The sequence below is a fragment of the Malaclemys terrapin genome (assembly GCF_027887155.1).
Source record: "Malaclemys terrapin pileata isolate rMalTer1 chromosome 20 unlocalized genomic scaffold, rMalTer1.hap1 SUPER_20_unloc_5, whole genome shotgun sequence".
In the NCBI taxonomy this organism is placed as follows: Eukaryota; Metazoa; Chordata; order Testudines; family Emydidae; genus Malaclemys; species Malaclemys terrapin.
In genome coordinates this window covers 115,058-130,839 of record NW_026530192.1, presented here as the reverse complement: position 1 = coordinate 130,839, position 15,782 = coordinate 115,058, and the positions used below count along the sequence as shown (strand labels likewise).

Below are 15,782 nucleotides of genomic sequence, written 5' to 3'. Positions count from 1 at the left end.
GGGAAGGGGTGGGGGATAGAGAGGTGTGGGGGATGGGGGGGATAGAGGGGTGGAGGGAGTGGGAGGATAGAGGGGCAGGGGACGGAGGGCTGTGGGGGGAAGGAGCGGGAAGGGGTGGGGGGATAGGGGGTGTGGGGGATGGGTGGGGGATAGAGGGGTGGAGGGAGGTGGGGGGGAAGGCGCAGGAAGGGGTGGGGGATAGAGGGGCAGTGGAGGGATGGCTGTGGGGGGAAGGAGCGGGAAGGGGTGGGGGGATAGAGGGGCAGGGGACGGAGGGCTGTGGGGGGAAGGAGCGGGAAGGGGTGGGGGATAGAGAGGTGTGGGGGATGGGGGGGATAGAGGGGTGGAGGGAGTGGGAGGATAGAGGGGCAGGGGACGGAGGGCTGTGGGGGGAAGGAGCGGGAAGGGGTGGGGGATAGAGGGGTGAGGGGGAGGAGGGATGTGGGGAGGGGTGGAGGGAGGTGGGGGGATAGAGGGGCAGGGGACGGAGGGCTGTGGGGGGAAGGAGCGGGAAGGGGTGGGGGATAGAGGGGTGGGGGGGAGGAGGGATGTGGGGAGGGGTGGAGGGAGGTGGGGGGATAGAGGGGCAGGGGACGGAGGGCTGTGGGGGGAAGGAGCGGGAAGGGGTGGGGGATAGAGAGGTGTGGGGGATGGGGGGGATAGAGGGGTGGAGGGAGTGGGGGGATAGAGGGGCAGAGGGATGGAGGGCTGTGGGGGGAAGGAGCGGGAAGGGGTGGGGGATAGAGAGGTGTGGGGGATGGGGGGGATAGAGGGGTGGAGGGAGTGGGGGGATAGAGGGGCAGGGGACGGAGGGCTGTGGGGGGAAGGAGCGGGAAGGGCTGGGGGATAGAGGGGTGGGGGGGAGGAGGGATGTGGGGAGGGGTGGAGGGAGGTGGGGGGATAGAGGGGCAGGGGACGGAGGGCTGTGGGGGGAAGGAGCGGGAAGGGGTGGGGGATAGAGAGGTGTGGGGGATGGGGGGGATAGAGGGGTGGAGGGAGTGGGGGGATAGAGGGGCAGGGGACGGAGGGCTGTGGGGGGAAGGAGCGGGAAGGGGTGGGGGGAGGAGGGATGTGGGGAGGGGTGGGGGATCGAGGGGTGGGGGATCGAGGGGCGGAGAAGGGAAGGGGGGAGATAGGGACACAAGCAGGGGGGTGCCTAGATCCCTTCTCTGTCCCGTCTAAGCCATTTGTAAAGCACAGAGCCGGCGGGGGGGGGGGGATCCAGGTGCGTCCCTCCCTCCCTCTGGCTTCCTCTGTTATTTGTCTCTAGCGCCCCATAACCAGCGGGGCTTCTCCCCTGGGCCCTCCCACACCTCCTAACCCGCCAGCGCCACCTTAAGCGGGCTCCGGCGCCCTCCGATGCCACCTTAAGCGGGCTCCGGCGCCCGCCCGCTTTCCCGGGCCGCTCCCCACCCAATGCTCCCCCCGGCTCCTCTTAAAGGGCCAGCCCCGCCCACCCCCCCGCGCCCCGCCCGGCCCCCGCCCTGCCCCGTCGGCTGCCCGCGTTGACAGTCGCTTGACAGCCGGAGCCGACTGGGGGTTCTCCGGGGCCATGGACTCCTCTGGCGGCACCCCGGGGTGCATGGGGCAATGCACCAGCTTCCTCCGCTCCCACAAGGGCACGGTCCTGGCGCTGGAGATTGTGAGTTACCCGGGGGGGGGGGGGCACGGCCCGGGGTGGGGGGGCGCGGAGCAGAGACGGGGGGTCCCGGGGCGCGCGGAGGAAGGAGGCGCCCCTGGGTGTCAGCCACACGTGTCATCTCTTACAGGCGCCCCGTAGAGACAGGAACAGGGTCCGGACCCGGTCTGTCCACACGCACTGCTCGCACTGCCTGGACCCCACTCCCCGCCCCGAGCCAGGAGAGAACCCAGGAGTCCTGTCTCCCAGCCCCCCCCCCCCCCGCTCTAACCACCAGCCCCCACTCCCCTCCCAGAGCTGGGGAGAGAACCCAGGAGTCCTGGCTCCCAGCCCCCCCCCCTGCTCTCACCACCAGCCCCCACTCCCCTCCCAGAGCCAGGGAGAGAACCCAGGAGTCCTGGCTCCCAGCCCCCCCCCCCCGCTCTAAACACCAGCCCCCACTCCCCTCCCAGAGCTGGGGAGAGAACCCAGGAGTCCTGTCTCCCAGCCCCCCCTGCTCTAACCCACCAGCCCCCCCTCCCCTCCCAGAGCCAGGAGAGAACCCAGGAGTCCTGGCTCCCAGCCCCCCCCCTGCTCTCACCACCAGCCCCCACTCCCCTCCCAGAGCCGGGGAGAGAACCCAGGAGTCCTGGCTCCCAGCCCCCCCTGCTCTAACCCACCAGCCCCCCCTCCCCTCCCAGAGCCAGGAGAGAACCCAGGAGTCCTGGCTCCCAGCCCCCGCTCTCACCACCAGCCCCCACTCCCCTCCCAGAGCCAGGGAGAGAACCTAGGAGTCCTGATTCCCAGCCCCCCCACTCTAAACACCAGCCCCCACTCCCCTCGCATAATCAGGGAGAGAACCCAGGAGTCCTGATTCCCAGCCCCCGCTCTAACCACCAGCCCCCACTCCCCTCCCAGAGCCAGGGAGAGAACCCAGGCGTCCTGGCTCCCAGTCCAGAGCGGCGTGTGATTTCTCGGGTGGGGAGGGGGAGTTACCACCCTGTTGGAGATGAATGAGCTTCAGCCCACGAAGGGTTAACACCTGCGGGCAGAGCTGGGATGTGGCTCCCGCCAACTGAGTGGAGGGAACTGTGATTCAAACAGGGTTGACACCCAAAGGGAGGGGGGGCTGGGAGCCAGGACTCCTGGGTTCTCTCCCCGGCTCTGGGAGGGGAGTGGGGGTTGGTGGTTAGAGCAGGGGGGGCTGGGAGCCAGGACTCCTGGGTTCTCTCCCCGGCTCTGGGAGGGGAGGGGGGTCTAGTGGTTAGAGCAGGGGGGCTGGGAGCCAGGACTCCTGGGTTCTCTCCCCGACTCTGGGAGGGGAGTGGGGTCTAGTGGTTAGAGCAGGGGGGGCTGGGAGCCAGGACTCCTGGGTTCTCTCCCCGGCTCTGGGAGGGGAGTGGGGTCTAGTGGTTAGAGCAGGGGGGGCTGGGAGCCAGGACTCCTGGGTTCTCTCCCCGGCTCTGGGAGGGGAGTGGGGTCTAGTGGTTAGAGCAGGGGGGGCTGGGAGCCAGGACTCCTGGGTTCTCTCCCCGGCTCTGGGAGGGGAGTGGGGTCTAGTGGTTAGAGCGCGGGGGGGGGTGCGCTGGGTGCCAGGACTCCTGCTGCCCATCCTAGTTCCTTCCCCTCCTCCGTTATTTCGACACTCCCAGAGTCTCCCTGCAGGCTGTGTCCTGTTCGGCCTCCCGGGGCCATGTTCCTGGGTGTGGCTGTCCCGGACACGAGAGAGAGAACATCTGTATTTGTCTGTATGTGTGAGGGTTACTGTGTATGTCACCTGTGCAGGGTGTGCATGTGTATCTGTGCGACAGGGCGTGGACGCCATGTGGCTGGAAGGGCGCGGGGTGTGAGTGTGTATCTAGCCGTGTGTTGCTGTGTGCAGATTATAGGTGGGGCCTATCTCATGCGGCTGTGAGTGTGCGTGGGTGAGGTTTACAGCATGTGCCACCTGTGTGTGTGTGTGTGTGTCTGGGTTACTATGTGTGCCGCCTGTGCAGGGTGTGTGTGGATCTGTGCGACAGGGTGTGGCTGCCATGTGCCTGGAAGGGCGGTGTGTGTGTGTGTGTGGGGGGGGGGGGTTACTGCATGTGCTGCCTGCATGTGTGTCTGTGTGTGTCTGTGTGTGTGTGGGGGGGGGGTTACCACCTGTGCCGCCTGTGTGTGTGTGTGTGTGTGTGTGTGTGTGTATGTGTGTGTGTATGTATCTGTGCGCCAGGGCGTGGATGCCATGTGGCTGGAAGGGCCGTGTGTGTGTGTGTGGGGGGGGGAGGGTTACTGCATGTGCTGCCTGCATGTGTGTCTGTGTGTGTCTGTGTGTGTGTGTGTGTGGGGTTACTGCATGTGTCGCCTGTGTGTGTGTGTGTGTGTGTGTGTGTGTGTGTGTGTGTGTGTGTGCGCCAGGGCGTGGATGCCATGTGGCTGGAAGGGCGCGGTGTGTTTGTGTGTATCTAGCCGTGTGTTGGTGTGTGCAGATTAGGGGTGGGGCTGTGGGATGTGTGTGTGTTTGCATTGTGGAAGGGGAGGTGTGGGCAGTGCCCCATGTCTGCGGGGGGTGTGTGTGTTTTAGGGTCTCTGTGATCCTGGGCCTAGGACAGCTCCCTCTCCAGGCCCCAGGGGCTGGGGTCTATTTGTGGGGGGTGGGGGGGGGACTATAATCCTGACTCCACCCCACCGTCTGCCCCTCAGATCTGGTTGTTCCCTGCCCCCCACCCCCTGCACCTCACCCAGAATCAATGATTAACCACCCTGCCGCCCTGCCCAGCTCTTGCAAAGGGAGAAATGAGCCAAAGAGAGAACCCAGGAGTCCTGGCTCCCAGCCTGCTCCCTCCCCCCCACGCTGCAATCCACTATACCCCACTCCCCTCCCAGAGCCGGGGAGAGAACCCAGGCATCCTGGCTCCCAGCCCCCCCGTGCACTAATCACTAGACCCCACTGTCCTGATTTTCCTTCTGAAAGGGGCAGGGCTCCTTTAAGGCTCAGGGGCATGTTCTCCCGGGGAGGAGAAAGGGCGTTTTTGGGGTGGGCGTGGGAGCAGCAGGTCCCGGCAGGACCGAGGTGCGGGTGGGTGGGGAACATATACCCAGTTCCGCGCCCTGTCCAGACCTGTCTGGTGCCTCGCTTTCCCCACCCCTCCGCTGCTAGGGCGGCTGCCACAGCGGGCTGGCCCGTTAAGTGCTCGCCGGGGGGACCCCATCTCTTTAGGACCCACCACCACCACGGCCCCTCCGCCTGTTGCAGGTTCCATCCCTGTAACATCCCACATCACCTCTGCCTGTTCAATGCACCGCCCCTGTAACAGCCCCCCACTCTGCCTGTAGCAGGCACCGCCCCTGTAACAGCCCCCCACTCTGCCTGTAGCAGGCACCGCCCCTGTAACAACCCCCCACTCTGCCTGTAGCAGGCACCGCCCCTGTAACAACCCCCCACTCTGCCTGTAGCAGGCACCGCCCCTGTAACAGCCCCCCACTCTGCCTGTAGCAGGCACCACCCCGTAACAGCCCCCCGCTCCGCCTGTAGCAGGCACCGCCCCTGTAACAGTCCCCCCGCTCCGCCTGTAGCAGGCACCACCCCGTAACAGCCCCCCGCTCCGCCTGTAGCAGGCACTGCCCCTGTAACAGCCCCCCTCTGCTCTGCCTGTAGGGGGCACCACCCCTTTCACAGCCCCCCCCACTCCACCTGTAGCAGGCACCGCCTCTTTAAGACCCCCCCATGTGCCCCCGCCTGTGACAGACTCCACCCCCCCTCTGAATATTTGGCAGGGGGGGAGCTGGTTGAATTTAGTGGTTGTCATGGCGACCGGCCCCACCCCCCACCCTCCACACACTCGCCCCTTTGTGTGCCCAGCGTGGGCTGGTATTTTTAGCCTCCAGATGTGACTCGAGCTGGAACATTCCCCAGGCGCCCCGAATGCCCCGCCCAGCCCACGTGGGACCCAGGAGTCCGGGCTCCCACTCCCTCCCACCCCCCAACCACTAGGCCCACTCCCCTCCCAGAGGCAGGGAGAGAACCCAGGAGTCCTGGCTCCCAGCCCCCCTGCTCTAACCACTAGCCCCCACTCCCCAGGCATGTACAGGAAAGCGGCGGGTGAGTCAGACCCTTGGCAGAGAAGCAGACGCCCGTCTTGCAGCTAATGGAATATTACAGCGTGACTCAGACTCTCCAACCACCCCCTTGCCCTTCCTGGGGGGCGCTGTGCTGCAGGGAGCCGGGGCGCTGGGCAGGGGGCGCTCTCCCCTGGCAGTCAGGGCCGGGCACTGGGGGGGGCTGGGCAGGGGGCGCTCTCCCCTGGCAGTCAGGGCCGGGCACTGGGGGAGGGCTGGGCAGGGGGGCTGGGCAGGGGGCGCTCTCCCCTGGCAGTCAGGGCCGGGCACTGGGGGAGGGCTGGGGGGCTGGGCAGGGGGCGCTCTCCCCTGGCAGGCAGGGCCGGGCACTGGGGGGGGCTGGGCAGGGGGCGCTCTCCCCTGGCAGTCAGGGCCGGGCACTGGGGGGAGCTGGGCAGGGGGTGCTCTCCCCTGGCAGTCAGGGCCGGGCACTGGGGGGAGCTGGGCAGGGGGTGCTCTCCCCTGGCAGTCAGGGCCGGGCACTGGGGGGGCTGGGGGCGCTCTCCCCTGGCAGTCAGGGACGGGCACTGGAGGGGGCTGGGGGCGCTCTCCCCTGGCAGTCAGGGCCGGGCACTGGGGGGAGCTGGGGGCGCTCTCCCCTGGCAGTCAGGGCCGGGCACTGGGGGGGGGCTGGGCAGGGGGCGCTCTCCCCTGGCAGTCAGGGCCGGGCACTGGGGGGGGCTGGGGGCGCTCTCCCCTGGCAGTCAGGGACGGGCACTGGGGGGGCTGGGGGCGCTCTCCCCTGGCAGTCAGGGACGGGCACTGGGGGGGGCTGGGGGCGCTCTCCCCTGGCAGTCAGGGACGGGCACTGGGGGGGCTGGGGGCGCTCTCCCCTGGCAGTCAGGGCCGGGCACTGGGGGGGGCTGGGGGCGCTCTCCCCTGGCAGTCAGGGCCGGGCACTGGGGGGGGCTGGGGGCGCTCTCCCCTGGCAGTCAGGGCCGGGCACTGGGGGGGGCTGGGGGCGCTCTCCCCCTGGCAGTCAGGGCCAGGCACTGGGGGGGGCTGGGACAGGGGGCGCTCTCCCCGGGCAGTCAGGGCCGGGCACTGGGGGGCGCTGTACTTATTTAAACATCTAAACATGAGACTCACCTGCTCTGCTCATTACGCGCTTTATCCCTTCCGCCTTATGTTCAGGATGGGAACCCCGGTGTCCGGGCCATATCCCAGTTTAGGGACACTCCCATTCTGTTTCCTTTCATCCCCCTGCAGCAGTCACTGGAAACAAGATTTTCTTTCACTTCCTGTCCGAAAGGTGTACGTCTGGTCCCCAGCTGCCCTGCCCCAGAGGTGGCTGCATCTTAGCACTGGCTGAACAATTTTCCTAACTATTGTCCATTTCCACCCCACACAGGGCCTCTGTATTGTTATCCTGATCTGCTACGGTGCTTCTCGGACCCCTGGTTATACGGGTGTGGCCATCTTCGAGATGGTGTTTTCAATCGTCTTCTTCGTCATCTACACGCTAGGATTAAACAAGCAGTTGGCGTTTGTGCATTGGGGCTGGAGTGTAAGGAGTTTTATTCTATTCACACCATTGCGGGGAGCTATAACATACCACTGCCAGGTGTCTGGAATCTTCTGTACAATTCGCTGTTCTGAATAACCCTTAAAAAGGGGGGGGGGGATCCCCTAAGAAACTTGTTTTAAATTATTAACATGCAAGACAATAACAGCACAAAAACCTATGTTAAAATGCAAAGAAATTCCCATGCAAAAAACTTTGTTAAAACCCATGGAAATAGATGTGCAAAAAACGTTGTTAAAATGCACAGACATCGCTATGCAAAAGAACTTTGTGAATTAGCAAGAAAACAGTTAAAATGCAATCCAATTCTTAAAGGTTGATGTGTGACCACACAAAAATGTTGCTGCACACACAAATGGTTGATTTAGAATAAATAAATGAAGAAATTGCCACAGGGGAAAAATATTAATCTAAAACCAAACATACCCAGAAATGCCAGTGAAAAAAAAAAAGGCCATTAAAGGGGTTCATATACTGAGAAAATTCCCCCACGAAACCCTGATTAATTTCTTAATATACCAGGATTTTCCATGGCAAATTTGTTAAAATGCAAAGAAATTCTGATTTAAAAAAGGAGCCAAGTTATTCACCTGCCAGGAAATTTCTGTGCAAACGAGTTAATTAATTTATCATACGCATAGAAATTCCCATGGAAACAACTCCATCAAAATGCAAGGAAATTTCTATGCCAAAAACTTGGTTAATGTCGGTCGAGTGCATCGTACCAAAGACAGGTCGGTGCATCTCTCTGCTTCTTACCTTCGGTTTCTTTCTTCCCCAGGATTTCATCCGTGCTCTGATTGGTGCTCTGCTCTTCCTCATCACCTCCCTCATCGTCGTCATTGGCCACAGGGACGGCGCTGGCATCGCAGCTGGGGTAAAACAACTGGCTTCCCTGGCAGCCAGGACCGGATGCTGGAGGGCACCGTGAGGGCGGGGAGCGGGGCCAGGGGCTCGGCAGGGGGCGCTCTTCCCTGCAAGTCAGGGCCGGGCGCTGGGAGGCGCCGTGGGGGCGGGGAGCGGGGCCGGGGGATCGGCAGGGGGCGCTCTCCCCTGCAAGTCAGGACCGGATGCTGGAGGGCACCGTGAGGGCGGGGAGCGGGGCCAGGGGCTCGGCAGGGGGCGCTCTTCCCTGCAAGTCAGGGCCGGACACTGGGGGGCGCCGTGGGGCTCAACAGGGGACACTGTCCAGCGGTCAATGCTGGCCGTGGCAATGGGGGCACTGTGCTGCAGCATGTCTGTCATTCATTCCTTGCAATCAGCCGCCAGGCCTGACCCAGAGGTGGCTGCATCATAATGTTGGGGTGGGGGAAGAAATGAGGCAAACTGCCCAAAATTGGGGAGGGGGGATCTTCTGCTCCTCTTGATCCGGGGGCCTTGAATCCCCACTGCAAATCCTCTGCTCGTTAGCAGCAATCAACCGATACAGCAATTAACTCCCGCTTGGTCCCATCCCCGCAGGTCTTTGGGCTCCTGGCTGGCATCCTGTTTGCATATGATGCCTATATTACATTCCCCACCCTCCGGAAAACCCACACAGCTGCCCCCACTGGTAAGTGCCCCCACCCCCCTGGGGCTAGACAGAGGGGGCGACCCTGCCCCACCACGGGGCCAGGGGGGGTGGGCTAGATGGGAGAGGGCGACCCTGCCCCACCATGGGGCCAGGGGGGTGGGCTAGACGGGAGGGGGCGACCCTGCCCCACCACGGGGCCAGGGGGGTGGGCTAGACGGGAGGGGGCGACCCTGCCCCACCACGGGGCCGGGGTGTGTGTTTTTAGACGGGAGGGGGAGACCGTGCCCCACCATGGGTCTGGTGGGGGGCGGGCTAGACGAGAGAAGATAGGGGGTGATCCCTGACTCTCTAACGCCCCCTTGTGGTCTCTCTCTCTCTCCTTACAGAATCCCCGGAGGGTGTCTGAGGAGTCGCAGGACCCCGGCCCCCGCTTTGCTGCCTTCGCCCCCCCCCCCTCCCACCTCGCTGGTTCTTGTACATACTGCTGGGGGGGCGGCAAAGCAGAGATCCCCCCCGCAACTAATCTCCCTCCAGCTCCCCATCCCCAATTCCTGCCCTGACCTCAGGGCCCCACCCATGTTTAGAAGCCTTGACAATGGGGATAGCATGGGGGGAGCCACCCGCCCACCCCAGCAATGCCACCCCCACCTTCCTAGGTTGGCTGGAGTGAGGATGAGGGCAGTGGGGTCTAGTGGTTAGAACAGGTGTGGGCGAGGGGGGGAGGGTTGGGAGCCAGGACTCCTGGGTTCTATCCCCAGCTCAGGGCGGGGAGCGGGGTCTAGTGGGCTCTGTCCCCTTATCAAGTGCCTTTACTCTTTCTGTGCCTCGGTTTCCCCTGGGCTAACAGGGTGTTACATTGCCAGCTGTTTAGGGCTGAATGACCCATGTGTTTACGTAGGGCCTACCAGAACCGGAGCCCATGGGATGTTTTCAAGGGAAATAAATTTTAATATAAGGAGGAGATTTTTTTTAAATGAACTAAACTTAATGCAAGGAAACCGGCCCCAGGGTGGGGGACTGGGTGGGGAATGGCACACGGGGGGATTGGTGTGGTGATGCTCAGGGCACTGACACCCCCCCGCCGAACCCCTCATGTTCCCCCCACACACTCCCCGGTCCTGCATGTGGCTTGTGTTAATTTCTGCTTATTTTTGGGGGAAAAGGGTTAATAAAAATACTGATAAATGGTTTTGTTTGGTCCCAGTGATGTTGGGGGGGGGGGGTGAGAGGGCCCATCCACCCCAGATGAGAACCATGGACCCAGCAAGCCGGGATCCGCCCTCCCCAGGGTCTGTTAAAACACAATCTTCAAGTCAGCGGCACTGCGATAGGTCCCCACATGGCCCCACAGTAGGCCGACATTTTTATGGCTGACTTAGAACAACACTTCCTCAGCTCTCGTCTCCTAGCTCTGCTCCTCTACTTGTGCTACATTGGGGACATCATCATCTGGACCCACGGCAAGGAGGCCCTTGAAGAATTCCACCTGGATTTCAACAACTTCCACCCCACCATCAACCTCAGCGTGGACCTGTCCACACAAGAGATCCACTTCTTGCACACTACAGTGCAAATAAGCGAAGGTCACATAAACACCACCCAATACCGGAAATCTACTGACCGCTACACTTACTTACATGTCTCCAGCTTCCATCCAGGACACATCACACGATCCATTGTCTACAGCCAAGCTCTAAGATATAACTGCATTTGCTCCACCCCTCAGACAGAGACAAACACCTACAGGATCTCTATCAAGGGTTCTTAAAACTACAATACCTACCTGGGGAAGTGAGAAAAGAGATTGACAGAGCCAGATGGGTACCCAGAAGTCACCTACTACAGGACAGACTCCACAAGGAAAATAACAGAACACCACTGGCCATCACATACAGCCCCCAGCTAAAACCTCTCCAGCGCATTATCCACGATCTACAACCTAGCCTGGAAAATGATCCCTCACTCTCCCAGACCTTGGGAGGCAGGCCAGTCCTCGCCTACAGACAACCCCCCAACCTGAAGCAAATACTCACCAGCAACTACACATCACACCACAGAAACACCAACCCAGGAACCAACCCTATAACAAATCCTGTTGCCTTCTCTGTCCCCGTATCTACTCTAGCAACACCATCAGAGGACCCAACCACATCAGCCACACCATCAGGGACTCATTCACCTGCACATCCACTAATGTTATATATGCCATCATGTGCCAGCAATGCCCCTCTGCCATGTACATTGGCCAAACCGGACAGTCTCCACGTAAAAGAATAAATGGACACAAATCGGACAGGAATGGTAACATACAAAAGCCAGTAGGAGAACACTTCAATCTCCCTGGACATTCAATAACAGATTTAAAAGTAGCCATCCTGCAACAAAAAAAATTCAGGAACAGACTTCAAAGAGAAACTGAAGAACTAAAATTCATTTGCAAATGTAACACCATTAATTTGGGCTTAAATGGGGACTGGGAGTGGCTGGCTCATTACAGAAGCAACTTTCCCTCTCCTGGAATTGACACCTCCTCATCAATTGTTGGGAGTGGACTACATCCACCCTGATCAAATTGGCCCTGTCAACACTGGTTCTCCACTGGTGAGGTAACTCCCTTCTCTTCAAGTGTCAGTATAATAACGCCTGCATCTGTAATTCTCACTTCTTGCATCTGAAGAAGTCGGGTTTTTTACCCACAAAAGCTTATGCCCAAATAAATCCGTTAGTCTTTAAGGTGCCACCCAGGGCTGGCTCCAGGCACCAGTTTGCCAAGCAGGTGCTTGGGGCGGCCACTCCGGAGAGGGGCGGCAGGTCCAGCTATTCAGCGGACGGTCCCTCGCTCCCGCTCGGAGCGAAGGACCTCCCACCGAAGTGCCGCCGCAGATCGCGATCGCGGCTTTTTTTATTTTTTTTTGAGCTGCTTGGGGCAGCAAAAACCCTGGAGCCGGCCCTGATGCCACCGGACTCCTTGTTGTTTTTGTGGATACAGACTAACACGGCTACCCCGATACTTGTTAAAACACAGGTCACATCCGGCCTTATAAATGATCACGTTACAATGACACTGACACTCTCTACTGCCAGGAAAAGGAATAACCCCCTCCATTGCTCAGCCGGTGCTGAGATGCAGCCACCTCTGGGGAGGGGCACCTGGGGAACAGTGGCATATAACGCCACAAGGGGACAGCTCAGACTCGGATCCAGGTTTTAAAGGACTCTTTTATTAAAAAGGTTGCTTTTTTTTCTTTAAATTAACCCTTTAATAGAAAAACAAATTGGAAGGTTAAATTCCAGACACAGCAGGGACCCCAATTCTGTACTGGGGCCAGTACAGGGTGTACTCCCATACATAACTGTACCCCCATTCTCTGCAACCCCCCTCCCCCTTCCCCCCAGCGCAGCCCCAAAGAGGGTCTGGAGGGTGGGAACTGAACCCCCCAATTGTTCCACTATTAAACAATCAAAAAAAAACTGATCTAAATGGGGGAACACACCAAAAAAAAAAAAAAAAAGCCAAAATCCTGCTGACCCCCTCCCAGGTCAAAGTTCAAAGGTCACAATGGCAATGGGGGCACTGTGCTGCAGCATGTCTGTCATTCATTCCTTGCAATCAGCCGCCAGGCCTGACCCAGAGGTGGCTGCATCATAATGTTGGGGTGGGGGAAGAAATGAGGCAAACTGCCCAAAATTGGGGAGGGGGGATCTTCTGCTCCTCTTGATCCGGGGGCCTTGAATCCCCACTGCAAATCCTCTGCTCGTTAGCAGCAATCAACCGATACAGCAATTAACTCCCGCTTGGTCCCATCCCCGCAGGTCTTTGGGCTCCTGGCTGGCATCCTGTTTGCATATGATGCCTATATTACATTCCCCACCCTCCGGAAAACCCACACAGCTGCCCCCACTGGTAAGTGCCCCCACCCCCCTGGGGCTAGACAGAGGGGGCGACCCTGCCCCACCACGGGGCCAGGGGGGGTGGGCTAGATGGGAGAGGGCGACCCTGCCCCACCATGGGGCCAGGGGGGTGGGCTAGACGGGAGGGGGCGACCCTGCCCCACCACGGGGCCAGGGGGGTGGGCTAGACGGGAGGGGGCGACCCTGCCCCACCACGGGGCCGGGGTGTGTGTTTTTAGACGGGAGGGGGAGACCGTGCCCCACCATGGGTCTGGTGGGGGGCGGGCTAGACGAGAGAAGATAGGGGGTGATCCCTGACTCTCTAACGCCCCCTTGTGGTCTCTCTCTCTCTCCTTACAGAATCCCCGGAGGGTGTCTGAGGAGTCGCAGGACCCCGGCCCCCGCTTTGCTGCCTTCGCCCCCCCCCCCCCTCCCACCTCGCTGGTTCTTGTACATACTGCTGGGGGGGCGGCAAAGCAGAGATCCCCCCCGCAACTAATCTCCCTCCAGCTCCCCATCCCCAATTCCTGCCCTGACCTCAGGGCCCCACCCATGTTTAGAAGCCTTGACAATGGGGATAGCATGGGGGGAGCCACCCGCCCACCCCAGCAATGCCACCCCCACCTTCCTAGGTTGGCTGGAGTGAGGATGAGGGCAGTGGGGTCTAGTGGTTAGAACAGGTGTGGGCGAGGGGGGGAGGGTTGGGAGCCAGGACTCCTGGGTTCTATCCCCAGCTCAGGGCGGGGAGCGGGGTCTAGTGGGCTCTGTCCCCTTATCAAGTGCCTTTACTCTTTCTGTGCCTCGGTTTCCCCTGGGCTAACAGGGTGTTACATTGCCAGCTGTTTAGGGCTGAATGACCCATGTGTTTACGTAGGGCCTACCAGAACCGGAGCCCATGGGATGTTTTCAAGGGAAATAAATTTTAATATAAGGAGGAGATTTTTTTTAAATGAACTAAACTTAATGCAAGGAAACCGGCCCCAGGGTGGGGGACTGGGTGGGGAATGGCACACGGGGGGATTGGTGTGGTGATGCTCAGGGCACTGACACCCCCCCGCCGAACCCCTCATGTTCCCCCCACACACTCCCCGGTCCTGCATGTGGCTTGTGTTAATTTCTGCTTATTTTTGGGGGAAAAGGGTTAATAAAACTACTGATAAATGGTTTTGTTTGGTCCCAGTGATGTTGGGGGGGGGGGGGTGAGAGGGCCCATCCACCCCAGATGAGAACCATGGACCCAGCAAGCCGGGATCCGCCCTCCCCAGGGTCTGTTAAAACACAATCTTCAAGTCAGCGGCACTGCGATAGGTCCCCACATGGCCCCACAGTAGGCCGACATTTTTATGGCTGACTTAGAACAACACTTCCTCAGCTCTCGTCTCCTAGCTCTGCTCCTCTACTTGTGCTACATTGGGGACATCATCATCTGGACCCACGGCAAGGAGGCCCTTGAAGAATTCCACCTGGATTTCAACAACTTCCACCCCACCATCAACCTCAGCGTGGACCTGTCCACACAAGAGATCCACTTCTTGCACACTACAGTGCAAATAAGCGAAGGTCACATAAACACCACCCAATACCGGAAATCTACTGACCGCTACACTTACTTACATGTCTCCAGCTTCCATCCAGGACACATCACACGATCCATTGTCTACAGCCAAGCTCTAAGATATAACTGCATTTGCTCCACCCCTCAGACAGAGACAAACACCTACAGGATCTCTATCAAGGGTTCTTAAAACTACAATACCTACCTGGGGAAGTGAGAAAAGAGATTGACAGAGCCAGATGGGTACCCAGAAGTCACCTACTACAGGACAGACTCCACAAGGAAAATAACAGAACACCACTGGCCATCACATACAGCCCCCAGCTAAAACCTCTCCAGCGCATTATCCACGATCTACAACCTAGCCTGGAAAATGATCCCTCACTCTCCCAGACCTTGGGAGGCAGGCCAGTCCTCGCCTACAGACAACCCCCCAACCTGAAGCAAATACTCACCAGCAACTACACATCACACCACAGAAACACCAACCCAGGAACCAACCCTATAACAAATCCTGTTGCCTTCTCTGTCCCCGTATCTACTCTAGCAACACCATCAGAGGACCCAACCACATCAGCCACACCATCAGGGACTCATTCACCTGCACATCCACTAATGTTATATATGCCATCATGTGCCAGCAATGCCCCTCTGCCATGTACATTGGCCAAACCGGACAGTCTCCACGTAAAAGAATAAATGGACACAAATCGGACAGGAATGGTAACATACAAAAGCCAGTAGGAGAACACTTCAATCTCCCTGGACATTCAATAACAGATTTAAAAGTAGCCATCCTGCAACAAAAAAAATTCAGGAACAGACTTCAAAGAGAAACTGAAGAACTAAAATTCATTTGCAAATGTAACACCATTAATTTGGGCTTAAATGGGGACTGGGAGTGGCTGGCTCATTACAGAAGCAACTTTCCCTCTCCTGGAATTGACACCTCCTCATCAATTGTTGGGAGTGGACTACATCCACCCTGATCAAATTGGCCCTGTCAACACTGGTTCTCCACTGGTGAGGTAACTCCCTTCTCTTCAAGTGTCAGTATAATAACGCCTGCATCTGTAATTCTCACTTCTTGCATCTGAAGAAGTCGGGTTTTTTACCCACAAAAGCTTATGCCCAAATAAATCCGTTAGTCTTTAAGGTGCCACCCAGGGCTGGCTCCAGGCACCAGTTTGCCAAGCAGGTGCTTGGGGCGGCCACTCCGGAGAGGGGCGGCAGGTCCAGCTATTCAGCGGACGGTCCCTCGCTCCCGCTCGGAGCGAAGGACCTCCCACCGAAGTGCCGCCGCAGATCGCGATCGCGGCTTTTTTTATTTTTTTTTGAGCTGCTTGGGGCAGCAAAAACCCTGGAGCCGGCCCTGATGCCACCGGACTCCTTGTTGTTTTTGTGGATACAGACTAACACGGCTACCCCGATACTTGTTAAAACACAGGTCACATCCGGCCTTATAAATGATCACGTTACAATGACACTGACACTCTCTACTGCCAGGAAAAGGAATAACCCCCTCCATTGCTCAGCCGGTGCTGAGATGCAGCCACCTCTGGGGAGGGGCACCTGGGGA

At 59.5% G+C, this 15,782-nt stretch overlaps 1 protein-coding gene and 1 long non-coding RNA gene across 2 annotated transcripts; both read left to right on the top strand.

Moving 5' to 3' along the window:
• Positions 1-1,471: 1,471 nt before the first annotated feature.
• On the top strand, positions 1,472-9,946 carry PLP2 (proteolipid protein 2). The gene is made up of 5 exons (XM_054015074.1): positions 1,472-1,642; positions 7,071-7,226; positions 8,026-8,121; positions 8,706-8,796; positions 9,144-9,946. Exons 1-5 carry the CDS (start codon positions 1,553-1,555, stop codon positions 9,161-9,163), a joined length of 453 nt encoding a protein of 150 aa, XP_053871049.1. The 5' UTR covers positions 1,472-1,552; the 3' UTR covers positions 9,164-9,946.
• Positions 9,947-12,362: 2,416 nt separating this feature from the next.
• LOC128829601 (uncharacterized) lies at positions 12,363-13,582 on the top strand. Its single transcript, XR_008443353.1, has 2 exons — positions 12,363-12,661; positions 13,009-13,582. It is a non-coding gene; the product is annotated as an uncharacterized LOC128829601 (long non-coding RNA).
• The last annotated feature ends 2,200 nt before the right edge of the window (positions 13,583-15,782 follow it).

What these genes read in the sequence shown, in the direction of transcription:
- PLP2 (XM_054015074.1), top strand. Translation starts at nt 1,553, where the DNA reads ATGGACTCCTCTGGCGGCACCCCGGGGTGCATGGGGCAATGCACCAGC. An exon ending in CGGTCCTGGCGCTGGAGATT is followed by an intron (nt 1,643 to 7,070) that starts GTGAGTTACCCG and finishes CACCCCACACAG; the next exon opens with GGCCTCTGTATTGTTATCCT. An exon ending in CCACACAGCTGCCCCCACTG is followed by an intron (nt 8,797 to 9,143) that starts GTAAGTGCCCCC and finishes CTCTCCTTACAG; the next exon opens with AATCCCCGGAGGGTGTCTGA.